The sequence below is a fragment of the Biomphalaria glabrata genome, chromosome 14, assembly GCF_947242115.1.
Source record: "Biomphalaria glabrata chromosome 14, xgBioGlab47.1, whole genome shotgun sequence".
NCBI lineage: Eukaryota > Metazoa > Mollusca > Gastropoda > Planorbidae > Biomphalaria > Biomphalaria glabrata.
In genome coordinates, this window is record NC_074724.1 from 26,875,349 (window position 1) to 26,897,384 (window position 22,036).

The window sequence follows — 22,036 nt, forward strand, 5'->3', positions numbered from 1 at the left end:
GAAAGAAACCTTAGAGAAAAATAAAAAGGGAGGTTAGCTTACTCTGGGATCCTTGCTGGTATTCCTCATAATATCTTTCCAATTTCTGTCAACCATTTGGAATAGTCTCCCTTCTTCCGGCATCTGCTGCATGATATCCTCCGATGAGAAAATTGGTTCCAAGTAGAGCCACTGTGCCTGCACTTTGAGCCACTCATCAATAGTCTCTTGGGTGTGCATCAATTTATCTTCCCACTCCTGCAAATTTATTAACGTGACAGAATTTCTGGAGTCTGAGATTTCAAGATTTCCGTTTTAAAAATTAAAACTATTACACATCAGTTTTAATTTTTTTTTTATTTGTTAACTTTTTTTTTGTTAAATTTAGTAATTTCGAACCAACCCTTTAAATTAAGATTTTATATATAATGCTATCATACAGCAAGTACAAAACAGTTCAAAAAACTAAAATAAAGGGTTTAGAAAGGTCTTTACTTTTAAATAGCTTCCTGAAGTATTGTAAAGATTTGTCTGTTACTTCAAACAAATTTATTTGATTAAAATGAATCCTTACATTGATAGAAACTATTGCGCCTGTTCATATTACATATTGTGTTTAAAGTTCAAATCACTGTATCATCACATTTAAGTGGGAACAAGTAAATCTTTATTGTGATGTTGCCTTTGAAAAAAAAGCAAATTACTAGGGGGAATAATACATAATTTTTTCATCTCTGGTGCCAAAAAAATAGCCAATTCACTTCTCATGCTCAACTTTTCAGTGATTACCAAATTCTGAACTTGGAAATGACATTATTTATATGATAATTTCCCCTGGTACTCATACACCATTCAATATGTTTGCAAGTCCAACTCACCTTCATTTCTTTTTCAAATGGCTTAATAAAAGGCGACCCTCTCATGGTTTGAGTCTTGACAATTTGATCATCCAGAGTTGTCTGCATGTCATCCACTGAGGCCAAAATACTGACCCCTGTGTCACGATACTGGCAGAAGAACATTTTTTGTTAGACGTTTATAATAATTAGAAAATGAAGAGACAATGTAGGATGATTCTGCTTGTCTAGACTATGAGCTCAGAGATAATTTTACAAATCTTGTAGCTATCATCATTGTAGAGACCTTCAAGACGAATTGAAACCCAGACTTCAAGGTTGTTATGAGCTTTCTAGTGCATTATGTCTTCACCTACAATAATAAACTTTTATATCTATTTTTACTATAGCAATGATCCTCTAAAGAGAGATTTCCAAGGATAGCATTCCTTGATTATAAATGTTGCACTGAGTGAGAAATTGCAACAATTGACTGGTGAGATGTTAGAAAGATGAAAATTAGTGATCAAGGTAGACTCTTTTCAATTTGAAATCATTTTTCTTAAATATAAAAAACTAATGACATTTTTTAAAATTCTTAAATCTATGAAAGTCTTACAGTTTCTGACGTTTTTAAATAATTATTTTTATTAGAACACAAACTGTAATGATTTTACTATCTACTTACTTGAATTAAGTTGAAGTTGATTGTCTCCCATTCCTCAACCATCTTCATGTGAGCTTTTTCAAGGGAATGTTCCTAAGGAAATGGTTTAATGAAGTTTGTTATTGAAATTATAATCTTATAAAAATGTTATATTTACCTTAAACCATTATTAACTAATTCATTGATTGAACATATCATGTGGAGGTTATGAATAAAAGTGTTAAAAATGATGTATAATCAGATTATGTTGACATTTAAAATCCAAGTTGACAAGCTTTTTAAGTAAAACATTAATTTTAAGTTAAATTATTAGCTTTTTTTCATAATGAGATGTTTTAATATAGATGAAAAATTGTGATGGATCATTTCACATAATCTGTAAAAAATAATATCTTCCTATAATAGGTAAAAAAAAACAACTTGCTCAAGAGTTAAAAATATAAATGTTCAATAATATAACACCTAATCAAAAGACACAAATCTTTGGGCAACTATTTTTGTCACGGCATATGCTATGCTAACAGACGATACATTTGTAAGATATTCGAATATTTACAGGATGAACAACTTTCCCATGGTTAACAATAAAATACTTTGTAGCCTCTAAACTAGTAAGACTGGGAATTATAATTTCAGGAATTTTAGGATGACCACGAGCCCACCCAACTCACATAGGGAAATACTTCAGGGAAGTTGAAGTTTGCACTGGCACATTAGTTAACTGCTACCATAGAAACAGATAGCCCCATAGATTGCAAGGTCTAAAAGGGGTTCTTAAAAAAGAATCCTTTTCTGGTACCTCATGTCTCTTGATCACAATAATTAAATAATTACTTTGGTAGAACACTCAAACAATATTATACTAGAAAGTGGGCAGCACTTTAAGTTCTGCAAAGACAAAAATTCACTTGTGGCTTTGAAACCTATTACCTTGGAAGCTGAAGCGGAGATACTCTCAAACTGTTCCATGTAGGGCTCAATGTTCAGCTTCAACATTTTGCGGAGGGTAGAGCCAGTGTCTGGGGTCAAGTTGAAACCAGCTATTTCATTCATTTTATCCCAGTGCCGCTTGCGGATTCCAGGGTTGCATAAGATTGCTATCACTGGAATCACTTCCTGTAAATCATTTATTTTACTGTATTTTAATTCATTTAAAAAATGTGTGTGTTCAAAACTACATAGTAGGTCATGGTTGTTGAACAATATTACTAAAACTATTTAGCAGGTCATGATTGTTGAACAATATTGCTAAAACTATTTAGCAGGTTATGATTGTAGAGCAATATATCCTAATTCTGTTAAGAAAATGTTTTAACTTAAAGTTGTGAACAATCATCTATAGAAACATTTTAGAGGTAAATTCATTTTCAATGATGAAGATCCACCTTGTAGGAAGTAAAAGTAAAAAATCCATTGATCCCTTTTGGGCATAATTTAGTTTTGAAAATTTATTTTTTTTTAAATTAAAGTTTCTGGCTAATTAATAGAACATCTTAATTTTACATTTAATTGTCACTACAACTAACTAAAGGCAATAAATAAAATAATTATAGCTTTTATACAGCACTACTTCATGCTTATAGCATGCTCAGAGCGCTATGATCCAATCTCATTTGTGGACCGATTGGGGTAGGGGGTTTCTGGGAGAAGGTTTTCCGTGCTGCTTTTATGCGCTCGGTAAACACAACTCTGCTCAAGTCGGGTGTCCAACCTCAAGCCCCCTCCATAGGTAGCCAATCCAAGCCAAGTCCAAGCGTACTTAGCCTCTCGAACATGCATCCCATGAATAAAGTTTCCAACAAACATTCTTTAAATCTACAATTCATATTTTTATATAAACAGCACAGTCAGAGAGGTTTATTGACTTTGTTTTTTAAATATTTTTCTGACCTTGAACTGTTTGATAGACTCCATGATGGTGCTGATAATGTTCACAGCTTCTGGCATCTTAAAGGATTCCTCTTCTGCTGTGTCTCCAGCTGTCTCCTCCCCATCTTCTTCCTGCGCCCTTCTCTTCTTCTTCTTCTCCCTATCAAGTTCTTCCATCTCCATCTGCATCTTTTTGACTTTCTGGTTGAAGACCTTCTGAATCTTAAAGAGCTCTCTAAAATTGAAAAAAAAAAGATAAATTTATGTTTGAACTCAACAATCTAGCACAGATCACTTGAAGGGTGTCAAGCCTTTTATTTTTACACGTCTATACTGTATAAGAAGAGGCATAGTTTAAAAAAAAAAGGGTAACTATAAGTCTTAATTTTCTGAGTCTCTCAAACTTGCTAACCTCTTCACAGTTTCACATAATCTTTATTCCTATTACATGCACTTATTAGAAAAGCAGATTATTTTAAATAACCAATAGTCTCACTGACATAAACTTTTACATCTTTCTTTTTAAATAAAGATAATATAAAACCTTATAAATAATGCTACTATAACGAATATTACCAGTTGACATTTTCCATATAATAGACAAAAGCTTTGTCTTTATAAGTTAATTTTTGGATAGAATGGTCAGTCAAAAGGTTTTGAGGATCGTCATGTCACCATAAAAAGCCAAAGGATCAAACAAGCAATTATGCTTAATAGTAACCTTTCCATAAGTTATGACTTTTCCTGTCATCGAGCATATTACTACTTATATTACTACTTATATTACTACTTATATTACATTTATATTACTACTTATATTACTGCTTATGTCTCTTAATTTGGTGGACACAGAGCTTGCACAATTGAGTAGAACACAATGTTTTTCTGTAGTTAGTCTTACCTATAGTACTCATCCACTTCTCCATCAATAGCCTCAGCATTCTGCTCCAGAAAAGCTCCATCCATCACTCTGAAAGGCATTAACTTAAGAGTTTATGTGTGAGAAAAATCAAAACATTTTTCCTAACTTTAAATAACAACCATTTCTATACACTGAATAGTATAACTGTATGAATTATTTTTTACCTTTTCTCTGCCTTCTGCCATTTCAACACAACATTGAACAGACGCAGGAATGGTTCAAGTGATGAGCTGATGTCCTCCACGTCTGGATACACAGAGACTGGATACTTGTACAGTTGTTCTTCTTTGTTTATCCAAGAAATCTGAGAATGTTTAAGATTATAAAGTGTAACATTTCTTTTTTTTTTTTTAAGAACTAGTTATCCTAGCCATGTGCATTTGCATAGTAGAAGTTTTCATTTTAATTTCTATTTATAAACATCTTGGACAGACGATTAGTTTGGTTTAGTTAATGAAGGTTGTCAATCTCCCGTATGTGGCTATTGTCCCTAAGACTCTGTACAAACAATATTCAAAATCTATCCAATTAGTTAATGGAAGGTGTGGTGGCAGAGTGGTAAAAAGATCTGCTTCTGAACAGCAGGGTCCCGGGTTCAAATTCTGATGAAGACTGGAATTTTTAATTTCAGGATCTTTAGGGCCCCATCTCTAAAGGGTACCTGACATTAGTTGAGGAAAAGTAAAGGCAGTTGTTTTTTTGCTCTGGACACATGACACCCTCGTAGGCCATAGAAACAGATGACCTTTACTTTTTACTAATTAGTCTATATTATTACACAAAAAGCATTATGATTCAAATAAAATGTTAAGAAACACACATACACAATTCATTCTGTGAAAATTATTTTCTTAGTCCCAGAATCAATAGGTAATCTTTAAGATTGAAGAAGTGGCTGTAATCTAATTCTTTTTTCTAATCTTTTTTTAAAGTTACCTGTGTGGTCAGCTCTTTGATTCGCTGTTGGACATTGGTAACATCTTTAACATACTGGGCCATGGTGTCCAGCTCACCGTAGTCGTTGAACTCATCCACACGCTGGCGTAGCTTCTCTAGCTCCATCATGACTTTCTCTCTTTTCTGGATCAGTTCTTTCTCTCCCTTTTGTCTTGACTGTTCCACCAGCTGATGACACAACAAAATTTTTTTTTATTTAAACAAACAACAATTATAGTAATTTGGCTATAATTTCAATCTGAAGCCAAATTAATTAAATAACTAATGGAATATGGTTTAAAATTTGTTAAGAAACTTCTGAGTATGTTTTTTTAAATTAGTTAATCTTGTTAGATTTAAGCAATTCTTTGCAAAAGTGTGTCATTTGCTTTCTTTGGTTAATCTAGTTGCACTTGCTGTTTAAAGCAGTTTTTCAGTATAGCTCATGCAACTACTTTTTTTGCTCAAAACTTGAAAACTTATTTGTACATTTTTGTTCAAGCATAAAAAATAAGGAATAGAGTGAGGTGGTTTAAGAGACAAAATTGAAGTGATTCATACTATAATGCCAGAATTATTGATCTATACTTATTTTTTTTAACTTACTAGAAGTTAGTATGTAAAATCAGAAAATAAAAATAATATCCAGTATAATGTTCACCCAATCCAATATTAAACCAAAGAAACCAAAATATAAAAAGCTGAGCACAAATTGACCACTTACAACATCATTTTCATCAAATATTGGCATAATTCTCTTAGGCCAGGTAAGCACCTCACAGTTCAGCTCAATATCTTTTGGCTCAAAAAAGAAAACATCTATAAGGTAAGCCAACCTGTCCTTGGATTCCTAGGGGGGGGAAAAGGGATGTAAGAATTTAAAAAAAACACACAATTTCATTTTTAAAAAGTGAAAGAACATCATAATGTATTTCCTATCAGAATAAAAAAAAATATAAAAATAAATAAAATGAACAGCAGCTTACAGTAATCCTTTCATTGAGTTGAATCATGCCTGTGGTTCTGGCTACCTCCACAAAGTTGAGCATGTCAATAAGTTCTTCACTAGAACTTGGAACAGCCAGAGCTTTCTCCTTAATGTTGTGAAACTCTTTACAAATGCTGCAATGGAAAAATGTGCAAACATAATGCCCAGAATTTTCACCCAATCAAATAGTAAACCAAAGAAATGAAAATATAAAAAGTTAACGGGACGACCAGATAAGCATAAAAAATGACAACGTATTTATATATATTTCATTGGAAAATTGTTTAAGTGAGAACTTATTATGCTTGAGTTAAGCTATAATAACCACTGCGACTCCCCCACCTCAATCAAAGGAGAAAACAATCTCATTTTTTTATGTACTGAAAGATGTCTGTAGAGTTTGATCTTCACTTTGAAAAGTATAGTAGCTGGTTGTATTATACACCCTACAGGAGACTTGAAGAGAAATGATGAAAAGGGGGATAACTATGAAGTTTAATTTTTTATTTCCTTTGAGAAAAACAAACATGAATGTTGAGAAAAATCAAGAAACAAAAATTGTATGAATTGTGCTACTTTTTAACTGTCAAAATTAGCATACACATCCAGTTTGAGGAACAGCCCAAAATAAAAAGAGAAATATGGAATAAATATGGAGAGAATATATTGAGATCAAAAGGATTGCTATTCAACTGAAAGAATTAATTTATATAAGCATCCAGTGTTATCTCAGACATTAGATGCCTCCTGTTTATAGAGTTTAATCAACAACCACAAAGAGGAGTGGCTCAACCAATGGGCATCAGGAAACACAGGCAGAGCCATGTACAAAGAAATGAACATGCCTAACTAACTGAACAGTATTAACTTCCTCCCCCACAAAGAGCAATCCACAATCTTCCAAATAAGGACAGGACACACACCTCTGTTAAATTACCATCTCAATCAAATAAATTCCACACAACTTCCCCTTTGTAGACACTGCGCCCACCCTTATGCAACCGTAAACCATATCATTTTTGAATGCCCTTCCTTATCCACCATAGGCAGACCCTACTACCACTACAGCCCAACATAACCAACACCCTGTACGGCAGTGCTGAACAACTAAAGAAAACAGCACACTTTTTTTTTCCTTGGCACAGTCTGCAAAAGAGCCGACAGCTCAGCAGCAAAGGGCTGGCTAAAAGAAGAAGAAGAAGAAGAAGAATAGAGTTTAAAACTTACCACTTCTAAATACAAGTCTGAAATGTATATCTACCCTTCAATCTTATTGTAATGATTTAATGACATAAAAACACAAAATGTATATCTACCTTTCCATCTTATTGAAATGATTTGATGACAAATAAACACAAAATGTATATCTACCCTTCAATCTTATTGTAATGATTTGATGACAAATAAACACAAAATGTATATCTACCTTTCAATCTTATTGTAATGACAAATAAACACAAAATGTATATCTACCCTTCAATCTTATTGTAATGACAAATAAACACAAAATGTATATCTACCTTTCAATCTTATTGTAATGATTTGATGACAAATAAACACACAAGTCTGAAATGCAAGAACACATACCCTTCATTCTCCCTGCGGTGATCTGAGGAAACCCGGCTCAACAGCTCATCAGCATGGCTACGGCAGACTTTAGCCAGACCTCTCTTTAAATCTTCACAATCTAATCGGATCATGTCGTAATGCTCAATGCTTGGAAGTCCCATGATTTCTGAAGCCAGACTACGAAACTTTTCTATTTCCTAAAGAACAAAGAATTAGTATTTCATCAAAGCGACTTTTTCATTTCAAAAACAACTTTCAGAACAAGTATTTTATGAGGAAACCTGATATCTTTTTTTTTTTTAAAGACTTGTTAAATATATTACTTTATGTAGGAATATTTATATATTTTTTTTTATTAAAATAATCTACTTGATATATTATTCTATGAGCGTACATGAGCAATGAAAAATATCAAACAGGATAGACTCAATTAGATCATTACAATGAAGCTTCAAAAAAATATATATATTTGGCCAAGACTAAAGAATAACTTTGAAATCGACCAAATTCTAAGTATCAAGATTTTACTGCAATTATTTTTGTGTGTGTCTGGTATATAGAAACCATACCACTGTGTATTCTGCAAATGTATGTTCATCTTTCATGTATTCTTTGATCTCAGCCAGAGCTTCACCATTGACTATGTAGTTATATCTGGACACTGTCAAGTAAAAAAGAGGAAACAATAGTTTATAGTCAAAACAGATACCTACGTTAAGTAATGATGTCAGCAGTCTATGCAAAGCCAAATAAATTAATTACTCATTATATCTTTGGTTACAAAATAATGGTGCAATTGAGTTAAAAAAAACAGCTGCTGGTAACTTTACTAGAAAGTTCCCCTTTAAGACTTTGCAATCTATAGGGCAGACGATGTTAAGGTCATCTGTTTCTTTGGCCAAAGGTAAACTAGCAGGGTGTCAACTTTACTACAGTTATTAAAAATAAGCAACAGGAAACTAGTTACAGATTTAGAACAGTAAACTAGCTACATAAAGGCTGATTGAGAACAGTAATCAAGTTACATAAAGGCTGATTGAGAACAGTAAACTAGCTACATAAAGGCTGATTGAGAACAGTAATCGAGTTACATAAAGGCCGATTGAGAACAGTAATCTAGAAACCTACTGAAGGATTCTAAATGTTGCTTTGGTGCCTCAAACAGACGTCTGACTGCTTCTTTCAGTGTCTGTTTGTAAGCATCCAAGATGTGTGGGGAAATTTTCGCATCAATGTAAGTCACTGTGTTGCCACCACCAAGCCAGGAATGAATTGTAGGAACCTGTGTGAAAATATCAGTAACTGTTAATGTGTGGAATAAGGAAGCAGAGAAATAAACGTCCGATGTTTATAAACATTTTTTTCTAAATTTTCACTCTTATAAATACACCATAGCTGACACTAAAAAAATGTAAAACACGAGATTTTTTATAAGAAATATGTATAAAAGGCTCTGTTCAGAGGAGATATTTTAGAAGGGAAGTCCGGGCAAACTGATCTTCATACTTGTTCCTAGAATTTCTTAAAACAACAATTCTTTATTTTGTTTTGTTTTATATGTCCTGGTAAACACTTTATAAGAGGGAAAAAAAATCAATAGTGGGAAAAAAAAATTTTTTAAATTAAAAAATTAAAATCTATAGGTTAAATTTTTTATGTACTAAAAGAATATTAATAATAGCTTAACGAGCACAGACTGTGACATTTAGAATGAAACTGACCTAAATATATTAAGTGGATACGCTCCACAATTTCAATGCTGCACATTGTATGATTACCTTTTGCAGAGTCTTACATATCTGTGATACTACAAACAGCACTGTCTCCTCAAGGTCCTCAAAAGGAGGGTAGAACTGCATCTTCTCATCATCAAAAGTCAGCTCCATCTTCAGCACAGGCAGAAGAAGGTGATTCTCTGGAGAGAACAGGCTGACATAGGAGTCAAGGGTGTGGACTATCAAGTCTTTGAGCTATTAAAAAAAATGGAATGAAATGCATTGTTTTAAAATGGATAAAGAGTTGGAGTCAACTATGTGCACTGTGAAACATGATAAATGAAAAACATTAGCAAACAAATGTTTCAGGAGTTGTTTTTTTTCTGAATAAAAAAACAAAGCAGTTTTTTTTTTCTTTTTGGACTAGATATTGGCCATTTTTATAAGTAAAAGACCATTAAATTTTTATTTATTTAGTATTTAAAATGGCTATCCTCATAGGATTGCATTGTAGAAAATTTTCAGAGAATGTTTGATGCTTAACAGATGCAGAGCTTTGAAGAAAAATCTTTTTTTTAATTAGGTTGTTTAAAATTATTTTTTTGTTTTGATTTGCTTTTTATGTTTTATATTGTTTATGCTGTTATAAGAATTAAAAGGTAAATCTATTTAATAACTTTTTAGGCAGCAATAGAACTGGAATTGGGCAAAGCCTTACTACTGCAGCTTACACCTTAAGTCTACTGATAGACATTACAAAATTTCATTTGATTCCCAAATAACTTTCCTTTAATTTTTTTTTATTGTTTCACATTGTTTACAAATAACTAAACACTGGGAAATGCAAATTTCTTAATCCATATGCCAGAACAAATTTGTACAAGTTCTCCTTTTCCGTAGAGCCATTAGAGCATGGAAAGGGTTGCTTGAATAAGAAAAGCCATTCACTTAACAGAGTTTAAGTCTCTAATTATCAAGCAAAACTAACTTCAACATATTGATACTCAAAGGATGTAATTATTCTAGTTTGAAGGAAAGTCTGTAATTTATATGATAATGGCTGACATGGGCTTAACCTACTTGATCAGCTATCAATGATGTCAGTGTTAATTGCATTTATTAATCTTGTTCTTCATGAGAAAGTAAAGCTTAAATTAATGGAGATAATTGTGTAATAAAAAGCAGTACCTGGTTAGAAATGAGAGTTGTGACACTTGAATAGAAGAGCTCCATCTCATCTTGAGGGATCTCTAAGAACTTGTTTTTGTCTGTGAAGATGTTGATTATTCCTGGATGCCAGCTTTTATAAGGAAAATAAAAAATACAAGTTCAATGTGACATGGTTCCAGAAAGCTATAAAATATTAGTGACAATAGAAAATGTTCAAGAAGTGATGCTGAACTTACCTATGCATTAATTTCTCCTCAGTTTTTTCCAAGTCTAAAGTTACATTGTTTTTCAAACTGTCAAACTCTATTGGGCCAGTCAGTCTGGGAAAAAAAAGTAAGTTTATTTTGACAATGTATGTGTTGTTTGTTTTTTTTTCTAATTTTTTGGGGTTAATCTTAGAGACTCAGATAAAAGAAACAACAAATATAGCATTTTCTGTTGTTTTTTAAATGTAACAAACATGACAATTGATTGGCTTGTTTGTTATAAGTTTAAAGATTGTTATATTGTTACCAATATACATACATAAAGATTGTTATAATTTAAAAAAAATATTTTTAAAAATGTAATGTATATAAAAAAAGAAAGAAAGTCCAAAGCGGGTGGTAAACTCCATCTAAGGCTAAATACATGATTTAGTAAAACTTAAATTAATGGGTAATTAATTACAAATGGGCTTCACTTACCTATACTGACTCACATCTACAAGAACCATATTTCCCAGAGTGCTTTGACACATCTTGAGAACAGTTTGATGGGAAGGATGAAGGCAATACAAACGGTGAGATATAGTTTTTGTGTTTTCTAGGAAGGTCTCATGCCATGGATTTGAAAAATCTAAACCTCTGTTATATAAAAAAAAAAATATACATTTACATTTGTTTGATTAAGCAATAAATTTAAATATATATTTATAAACAAGGTAACTTGTTACATTACATCAACAATAAATGAAGTTATCTAAATGAAGTTATCATTTTGACCCAAAATTTAAAGTAAAGTATTCTTCCAGACCCAAAAATATAAAGTATCCTTTCAAACCCTAAAGTATAAAGCAAGTTATAAAGTTTACCCATCATTTTAAATGGAGTATACCAGGAGTGTTGTGTAGCCAACAAAGTAACCAACAACTTTTAATTTCTTTAGTTGGATAAAAGAAATCTGTTAGGAACTAGGTGGATGGATAAGAGAAAAAGGCTCCAGACGTCAGAAAGAAATAATCTCATATAAGTTTATCTTATCTTTTAAAATACAGAGGTTACATCAAACAAGAAGATAATGTCCTATGCATGTCCCTAGGTTTAGGCAATACATTCAGGTTTAAAAGTTTATCTCTTAGTGACTTCAATCCATTTAATTAAATAAATGATATAATAGTGTTTTAACTTACAATGGTTCTTCTGGAGGTGGACCTGCTGTTTCATTCTCTAGACCTTTGACCTCTGGTTTTATCAGAACATGTTGAACTGAAAGAGAAATATCACAATTTTATTTGTATTCTATGGGTGAATGTATTGTATCAACTGCTGGAATACCTGCCATGACATGCACGGACAGATGTTGAGACAGCAAAGTAGTATGAACTAAGGAGCACACTAACACCTACAATGTAGTAAACAAAACTTTGGCAGGATTTAATTTGGTGTCATCAGGATGGCTTTCTTCATCTTGGGTAATTTTATTGTCAAGTCTCAGATAATAATAATATTAATTTAATTTAAAGAGGGATGTTTACAAACACAATATTGGCTCATGGTGCTATTAGAACATAACAGACATAAATAAATAATTGAGATGCCAAACTATTCTAAATACATTTTGAACAGGTTGGTCTTAATGTTCTTCTTGAATATAGTCAAGCATGTGGTTTGTCTGAGCTCAATGTACTGAAAAAGCCCTTAAACTGTAACTTTTGTGGGGAAAACACGGCACAACTGGCAGCATTGTGTCCACAGTGAAAAGGGCTCTCTGAGGGACAGTGCATTAAGGGCATTTCTTTGTTGATGACTAATAACAAAGTGTGGCCACCTTGTAGTCAATTCTTGCACTTTTAGACCTATGCAATACTATATTACTAATAACAGTCAGAGAGCTGTAGCTTGTGCTGGATAGTTATTTCAAAGACACCTGATAAGGTGATGGGATGAATTTTTTTATGAGGTAAATATCAAAAAGTATATTTCTAAAACATTAAACATTTCATCCGGGAAAGGAACACAGAGAAACAGAGATTTAAAACACACATAGACAGGAGCTGATGTTTACATAAGGACTTATCTTGTAATTAAAACTATTTAGAAACTCAAATTTCATCAAAATCATATATTGTAACAATGATAAGTTGTGCATTCTGTTCTATTAATCTCTATAAGTGGTAAGCGTGGTCAAGAGGCCAAGTACACTTGAACTTGTCTTGGCTACCTATGAAGGGGGCTCGAGGTTTGACACCCGACTCGAGCAGAGTTGTGTTTACTGAGTGCACAGAAAACCTACTCCCATATATCCCCTCCCCCACTGGTCCACAAATGAGATTGGACCTTAATGTTCTAGAGCATGCTATAAGCATGAAAGTAGCGCTATATAAAAAGTCATAATTTATCATTTAATTTATTGGCATATGATAAAAGGTTAAGTACCCTTTTTAGAACTTACAATTTATAGGGCAGACCAGATGATGTAAAGTTCATCTGTTTGTATGGCCAACTTTTAAGAGGCTGTCATGTGGCCAGCACAGTGATCAAACGCCTTTACTTTTTCCAACTAATGTCAGGTACTCATTACAGTTGAGTATCCTAAAATTCTGAAATTAAAATCCCAGTCTTCACCAAGATCTGAACTGGTGGCCTTCCCTTTACCACTCGGCTACCATTCTGTTCAAATTCAATGGCAGCTGTGATTTAATTGGAGGAAAAATATTTTCCTTGATGAGATATATAGCATAAAAAAATATCCACATATACTTCTCCCTCTTATATGGCCATAAGTGAATCCATGAACAAATTTTGCTGACAATATTATAGCAAAGTGGAGTGAAATATAACTCATTATCATGATTCTACTTGACTTAAAAAAAATAATTCAATACAACTTGAATCTCTTTAAAAAAAAACTAAAAAAAAATGACAGCATCTCACTTTTGGACTATGAATAGCAATGAAATGTGTTAGCAGAAAAATAAAAAAAATGAATGAAAGACTAACCCATAGATTTTTTCATACTAGTCTCAAATAAAGATTTAACTTCCTCCAATAGTTCCTGCAAAAGTTGGCTCAAAAGTTTGCCATGTTTCAGTTCCTCTGGAATCAATTTCAGGACTCGCTCAGACCAAGTCTGCTGCATGGGCTCCACATGACCAGTTTCTACGCAACTTTTCAAGAAGCGATAGTTCAGCTAGTGACAATATTATTCTTCATTATTGATGCTAAAATATTATCTATAATAATGTGCATTACAAGTATTGACAACCAGATAGAAAATATAGAAGAAAAAGTAAATTCATGCTACATGATAAGTTTTGAGCTATTTAAATATGTATAAGACTTAGTTCTAAAATAAATGTAAAAAACACTTTTAGAATATACCATTAATAATAAATATAACAAGAGGGTGAAAAACAGTAGAACAATACAACTATACATTAGGAGTTGCAAAAAAAAAAAAAATTCAAAATGTAACAATTAGGAAGGCATTATTTATTTTAAAAAAAGAAAAAATTATATGAGAAAATAGTTATGATAGAAAATATCCTCACCTGTGTGCGTCTATCTTTACTCATCATCTAAAAAAAGGTACAATAAAAATTTTTATTTAAAAGGTATTTACGTTCTAAAAATAAAGGTTCTAATAATTTTTCCTAAATAAAAGTACTTACAACATTAATATATTTAATAGTTTTTACATAGAAGTAAATTTAAAATCAGTTATTTTTAACAAAAATTTACAACATTTATGTAGAAATATTTAGTATTTATTGAAAAAATCAAGAGAGAGACTGTACAAATAGTTTAATTAAAATGTACCAAACAAAATTAAAAAAACAAAACAACTAAAAACTAAAAAAATGTGTTACCTCAGCAGGCATTTGAGGCTCTTCTGGTTTTGGGTCATCCTTGTGCTGCTTATAAAATAGTTTCTCCTCTTTAGCTGCTTTAACTGCATCTTCTTGTCTGTGAAAAGTATATTTCGAACAGGTTTAAAAAAAGAAGAATCAATATACAATTTTCAATCTTATCAATTTAAAACAAGTGTAAAAAAGAAGAATCAATAAAACTTTAAAAAGTAAGAATCAATAAAACATTCATTCTTATAATGTAGTATGAGAGGAGTATAGTGATTTCACAAACACTTCCTTCCCAAATACTATTTTTAATTTTGTAGGGCACAGGCACATTCATATGTCTACATATTTTAGCATAGACAAATCCCTAAAAAAAAGTTAATAAGAAACTCAATTACTATGAAATATAATGAACCATTCTCATTCCAATATTCTCATTCCAATGAGAGATTAGATTGAGATTGATAAAAAAAATATAAAAAAAATTCATAGGATTAAGATATCTGCGTAAACTCAATCATTAGGGTGGACTAAGCACTTGACTACCAAACATTAGGGTGGACTAAGCACTGGACTACCAAACATTAGAGTGGACTAAGCACTGGACTACCAAACATTAGAGTGGAATAAGCACTAGACTACCAAACATTAGAGTGGACTAAGCACGTGGATTACTAAACATTAGGGTAGACTAAGCACTGGACTACTAAACATTAGGGTGGACTAAGCACTGGACTACTAAACATTAGGGTGGACTAAGCACTGGACTACTAAACATTAGAGTGGACTAAGCACTGGACTACCAAACATTAGAGTGGACTAAGCACGTGGACTACTAAACATTAGGGTAGACTAAGCACTGGACTACTAAACATTAGGGTGGACTAAGCACTGGACTACTAAACATTAGGGTGGACTAAGCACGTGGACTACCAAACATTAGAGTGGACTAAGCACTGGACTACCAAACTTACAAGATCCTGATCAACAGATTCTTGTGATGATCTGCCAGTCTAAAAGTCAAGAGCTTGCTATTGGCATATGGATCTTCTGTTTGTTTTTCAGGTTTGTGAATGGGAGGCAGAAGAGGAAATCCATCTGGTCTTGTTCCTTTGGTGGTCTTTGGGCTTCCAAGGGAAGGCAATCCATCAAGCCTAGGTGAACCATTTCTTTTTAAAACTGCTTCTTGTGACTCCATCTTTTTGGTAGTAGTACAACTAAAATGTGCAATTTACAGTCTTTATGGGTTGACATTTAAGTGAAGATTCATTCAAATATAATCATGGCTCATTAAAATTGTATTCTTTCTCCAAACAGCAAAAGATTGTACCCAATGTGTTGTAACTGAAAATATCAATTTAAAGGCATGATAAGAAAAAAAGAATTTGTACCTGTATTTTTTAATTATAAAAATAATAAGATTTCAATATAATGTTGTTTTCTTTTTGTGTTGTTTTTTTAAACATCAGTTAAACCATGAACAAAATGTGGAAATTACCCTAGTATAAAACTGTATATTAGATCTATAATTATACTATTATAGTATACTATATTAACTATATTTTACTATAGTGTCTATAGTATAACTTATATAAGTAGATCTAGCTGAAGCTAGATAGATCTATAGATTAATATAGTCATAGATTACAGAGGTCTAGAAAAATATCTATCTCTTTTAGTTTTATTCTCTAGACTATACTCTATTCTAGAATCTAGATAACAATAATATAACAATTAAACATTATACAATAATACTTGAGTTGAAGTTGAAGAATATTTCCTGTATTTATTTTTATTATATTTATATATTATTTTTAAAATCTACTAAAAGTTAAACAAATCACAATGAATCAACTTTTGTTTGATTTTTAGACTTACAACTTACTTATAGATCTAGTACTTATACTTTGACTTATGTAATACTTATAACTTACTAACTTAATTAGTTACTTAGACTTAGAACAAGATTAACTTATTTAAAAAAAAGTTATATGAGGATTATTAAGTTATTAACTGTTACATCATTAAAATTTAAATCATTATTATTATATTATCATAATTATTATTTAATATTATAATATTATCACATAATTCACGATATCATTAATGATTAGATTATCATTGATTATGCCAACTAAAACTTTAACTTCAAACTTGTCTTAAATCTAAGTTAAGGCACTGTTAAAGTTAAGGCTAAGGCAAGTACCATCTACCATGCGCAAAAATATTGCTTATTTAACACTAAATGTATATTTAATGTTGTAAGGTTTATTATCATTGGTGAAGTAACTTAAAAAGTCCAATGAATAGTCTTATTTCAAATTAACCCTAGCAACATTGCTCTCCAAGCAAAACAAATCTACCGGAAATACGTGCTGGTCCGGAGTAAATATTTGTAAAAGATTATAGAACTTTACTTATTAAATCTAGATCTAGATTTATATTAGATCTATATATCGATCTAGATCTATATTTTTGGGTCAATTTAATTTTAAAGTAAATATACATTTTCTATAGTCTACTGACAAAAGAGGGATAAACATAAATGTAAGCTCAAAGATGTTTTATTTTTATATCAAATTTACTATCGGCAATAAGTGCATCTGCCTCGGTAGCGCAGTAGGTAGCGCGTCAGTCTCATAATCACTAAAAAGCTCGAGCAATCTGAAGGTCGTGAGTTCGATCCTCACCCGGGGCATATTTTTTTTTTATTTTTATAAACAAAAAAAAAAAAATTTTTTTTTAGGAATACCAATATCAACAAATGCCAACCAACATGACGAGGTAGACCAGTGATGCCCAACCTTATTTGACCTACGTGCCATTTTTATTTCTGACAGTCGTGTCGCGGGCCACATTACCGAAAAAGTACAAAAAGAAAAAAGAAGAAATTGACCTGAAACTATTTATTAGTAACCTGTGTGGATCTAGTACTTACATTAGTTAATGGGATATTTTTTTACGGGTCAAAAAAATGACTTCATTTCTGTACTTAGCTTAACCACCCACTCTTTTTTGTAAATATTCCCATCGATCTCTAGACGTAGTTTAGAAATCTTTTATTAGGGGTCTCAGACCAAGAATGCCGTAATATTTGTTTCATAATGGCGTTTATATGTTGTTGTTTTTTTAAACATCCACAATTTACAAAACAAATATGTTGGTTGGTTTATTATCCACAAAAAAAAAAGTAAAGATCCGTTCACTTTTCCTTATTGATCTAGATTCTACATTTAGAGTCCCTTTCATAGACACAGAAATGTTGAAGATAATGATACTAATCCATCAGAGAAAACTTGAGGGCCCTATAACGTGGGTGAAGATACATTTTTCAAGTTCAACCTTTTTTAAGGGGAGATTTTTCTACACCTTATACCGACTTTACGGCGAGCCGCATAGAAACACGTCGTGGGCCGGATAAGGCCTGCGGGCCCCATTTTGGGCATCCCTGAGGTAGACTAATGTGTTTGCATGTGCCTTATATCTCGCCACAAAAAAAAAAGTTTTTGATTCAAACGTAGAAGTATTATCTAGGTCTAGTTCATGAAATAATGATCATAATTTAAATAAACACATTTTAAAAAAAAATAGGAATTCTTCTTTAGGATGTAGGCCTATTTCAATCTATCCCCATTCCATTTGGTAAAAAGCCATTTAATATTTCTTCCTTTAGAGATAGCAAACGTCTAAACAAATATTTTGTAGCATAATAGTATTATATGTACATTTGCACACTAGCGCGTCAGTGCAACACCGCTTGTGTTTACGTAATAAATGGAGTTCCTAGTATGTCCTCCCTCTTAAACACTAGTTTGTTATTTGTGTAACACAAATATTTTACATGGTGTCAGAATAAAACTTGAAAAGCTGTCCAGACAAAGGTTTTTATTAATCTATTAATGGCTTCTTTTTATTTTGAGCAACCAATCTTGAATTGGAATGCTAAAGATCTGTATCAAGAATTTTTAAGGTTTCAACAGCAGGTGAGCTTTTGTTTCAAAGGACCGTTACGTTAGCTGGTGCCGATAGTAAACAAAAAGCCGGATGGCTGGGAATGTGGATAGGTCAACAAGGCCGTGAAGTTTACAAAACTCTAAATATTACTGATAGTGAAGAGGGAGATCCGCAATTTCTATTAAAGAAAATAGAAGACTACATAAGGCCAAGACAAAATAAAAGAGTGTCTAGATTTAGAGCACATCAGAGAAAGCAGGTAGAAGGAGAAAGTTTTGATAACTTTGTTAAAGACCTAAAGCTTCTCATTATGGACTGTGAGTATGACAACCCAGACGATATACTTATTGATTTGATCATTAGTGGAGTCATACACGAAAAGGTACAATTAAGACTATTTGATCAGGGACAGAAGTTGACCCTTAGCAAGGCTATAGAAATTGGACAACAATATGAGATGTCACAAAGCCAAGTGAAAATGTTTAGGGGCCAAGAAGTTTTAGCAATCAAGAGACAGTCACACAATGTACTAAAGCAGAAGTCTAAAGATAACTCAGATAAATTATAATATGTAGTAAATGCGGCAAGAACCACGAAAAGGGAAAATGTCCAGCAATAGGAACCACATGCAATTTCTGCAAAAAGAAAAACCATTGGTTTCAAATGTGCAGAAAAAGACGCAACGTCAATCTAGTAGAAGATGACAGTCACAGTGATGAAAATATTATACCTGTTAGCACTGCAAGTAGCCAGTATAAAAAGGGTAATATTGAGAATATCAATGTCGTTGAAGACAAGTGGACTGTAAAACTAGTCGTGCATGGCAAGACATTAATTTTTCGTATCGACACTGGTGCAAGATGTAACATTCTTGTCAAGTCAGAGTTTGAAAAGCTCAAAGACAAAGTAAAACTTGCTTATTCAGCAAAGTCGCTCAAGTCTTACTCTAATCATGTTATTAAGACTTTAGGAGCAGTAGTGCTACCTTTGAAAAATAATATCCAAGAGGTGAAAGTAAGGTTTGAGGTAGTAGACATTAGCCAAGAGAACATTTTGAGTGGTGACACAGCAGAATGTTTGGGACTACTACAATGGATAGACAGCATAGAATCCAAGGCAGAAGACGAGTTACAAAGAGAATTTCCTGAAATGCTGAAAACAACTGGAACACTGCCAGGAGAATACAAGATTCAGTTACAGGAAAATGCTAAAGGAGTTATTCATCCACCACGTCGCTTAGCAGCATCTCTACGCAATAAAGTTGAAGAAAAACTTAAAGAAATGCAAGCTGATGGATTTATTACTGCCGTACATGAACCTACTGAATGGGTTAGCTCCATGGTTGTTTCGTTCAGGAATGACAAAGTTAGAATATGTATTGATCCAAAAGATCTCAATAAAGAATCAGAAGGTTGCACACTAGCGCGTCAGTGCAACACCGCTTGTGTTTACGTAATAAATGGAGTTCCTAATATGTCTTCCCTCTTAAACACTAGTTTGTTATTTGTGTAACACAAATATTTTACATGGTGTCAGAAGTGGGATATAAGGTCTACAGAAGAAACAGAAAACATATCAGAAAGTCTTCTGAGAAAGCAAACAGATTTGACAATAATTATGACTTTCCAGATGACATCTCAGAACAACCAGAACCACTAGATCTAGAGAGTCCAAGATTACAAACTACACTAGATTTTGAGCCGCCACTACACACTGCTTCTTCTAACACCGCTAGACCACATGAACCTTACGTAACACGCTCAGGCAGAATAGTTAACAAACCCAAGAGACTTGATTTGTGAATTGACTTTTTAGTTGACTAGTTTGTTAGTTATTCTGATAAATAGATTTTCTGAATTAAAGAAGAGAGATGTAACATAATAGTATTATATGTACATTTGCACACTAGCGCGTCAGTGCAACACCGCTTGTGTTTACGTAATAAATGGAGTTCCTAATATGTCTTCCCTCTTAAACACTAGTTTGTTATTTGTGTAACACAAATATTTTACATATTTATTCATAATAATTTCATTTGATGTTAGGCCCCTACTTGTTATTTGATTTTCAACTGAGACTCGTATTTAGTAAAAAAATTACATTTATTTTGAAATTGTGTTAAGTATTGCATTTTCGATGACATTTTAAAAATCATTTCATTGTGGTGGATCACATTGAACAACAAGTTTAAGTAAAGATAATTAGTCGTAGAAACGACAATGGTTCAAATCTCGTAGTACACTTATTCATGTGACTTCTGAGACCCATTTTGGAGAGACATTCTCGCCAACAACTTTGGCTTTTGGTGATAGAGGAGCCAGGCATGTTTTGTTTAGCACGCTTTTCTTCCAGAGCCGAGGACAATTATGCCTTTTCGCTGTCCATAGCTTTCTTGGTCACCATCTCTCTCCACATAGTGCGGTCTGACTAGGGTTGTGTCTTCCCAGTAGTCAACGTCAATGTTCACTGCTTTGAGGTTCCATTTGATTACAGTCACATATCGGAGGTGGGCGGAACTGCTAGTTTTTCTTTGAGCCTGTCACAAGTTCTTCATATAGGACGACTCTCTTTGAAACATTTGTAGGCCTACCATCTTGAAATTATACATTTTTAACGTCTATGTAGAGAAAAAAAAATGTATAGGCCTAACCATATAGCATACTTAATACACGTTCATATTCGTTGAACTAGATGTTGGCACCGAATGTATCAAGATTGAATTTTAAAAAATCGATTTCAACAAAATCGTTAATTATGAACATGAATCACAATTTAGTGGAGCATCAGTAGGCCTATATCCCTTTCAGGTTCCAAAAACAGTTTAGTAGACCTATTTTGTAGAAGGCGAAGTAATTAGATTATCTTTAGTGACCGTTCGTAATAAGCCTACATATACTGATAAAGGGACCTAGATCTATATTGTAAGTATTTCTTCATCTTATATAATACAGTCGTTTCTTTAAAAAAATATGATTACGACCTGTGGTCCACTGTTAACGAGGGTGTCATGTGGCCAGCACAACGACCAACCACCTTAGCTTTTCCCCAACTAATGTCAGATAGGCCTACCCATTAGAGCTGGGTGCGGACTGAGAGGCGCCCAAGATCCCGAATTTAAAAATCCAAGTCTTCACCAGGATTTGAATTCAGCTTATTTTGAATATTATATTTCGATTATATTCTTAAAATTGAATACATTCTACATCTATATATTACCCTGCCGTATAATCTTCTAAAAAATGCGCTCGTGTGTGTGTGTCGTGGAGTATGAGGGATCCACGGCTTGTATTTCAAACTGTTTTAAACTGGATAATCGAAGTTTTTTTTTTTTTACTCATACTCGATACTGCCTGCCTGATATTGTAACTGTTGCA

General features: G+C 32.7%; 1 protein-coding gene and 1 non-coding gene across 5 annotated transcripts in view; one reads left to right on the plus strand and one right to left on the minus strand.

The window, feature by feature from the left end:
* LOC106055163 (dynein axonemal heavy chain 12-like) overlaps positions 1 to 17,061 on the minus strand; it is a 72,085-nt gene extending 55,024 nt beyond the window's left edge. For 2 of the 4 annotated variants that reach the window (XM_056009537.1, XM_056009536.1), the window contains exons 1-23: positions 16,915 to 17,061; positions 15,683 to 16,052; positions 14,721 to 14,817; positions 14,403 to 14,429; positions 13,852 to 14,041; positions 12,042 to 12,117; positions 11,338 to 11,496; positions 10,888 to 10,971; positions 10,670 to 10,781; positions 9,545 to 9,736; positions 8,895 to 9,048; positions 8,336 to 8,427; positions 7,785 to 7,963; positions 6,196 to 6,331; positions 5,934 to 6,059; positions 5,210 to 5,398; positions 4,438 to 4,577; positions 4,253 to 4,321; positions 3,373 to 3,586; positions 2,413 to 2,598; positions 1,504 to 1,575; positions 858 to 986; positions 43 to 237 (exon numbers count right to left, since the gene is read on the minus strand). In XM_056009537.1, the coding sequence (XP_055865512.1) occupies positions 43 to 237; positions 858 to 986; positions 1,504 to 1,575; positions 2,413 to 2,598; positions 3,373 to 3,586; positions 4,253 to 4,321; positions 4,438 to 4,577; positions 5,210 to 5,398; positions 5,934 to 6,059; positions 6,196 to 6,331; positions 7,785 to 7,963; positions 8,336 to 8,427; positions 8,895 to 9,048; positions 9,545 to 9,736; positions 10,670 to 10,781; positions 10,888 to 10,971; positions 11,338 to 11,496; positions 12,042 to 12,117; positions 13,852 to 14,041; positions 14,403 to 14,429; positions 14,721 to 14,817; positions 15,683 to 15,906 (3,042 nt within the window). In that variant the 5' untranslated portion in view covers positions 15,907 to 16,052; positions 16,915 to 17,061. The other 2 variants (XM_056009538.1, XM_056009540.1) reach the window with 2 other exon arrangements.
* A 252-nt stretch (positions 17,062 to 17,313) lies between these two features.
* Positions 17,314 to 17,406, plus strand: Trnam-cau (transfer RNA methionine (anticodon CAU)). The gene is made up of 2 exons: positions 17,314 to 17,350; positions 17,371 to 17,406. It is a non-coding gene; the product is annotated as a tRNA-Met (tRNA).
* The last annotated feature ends 4,630 nt before the right edge of the window (positions 17,407 to 22,036 follow it).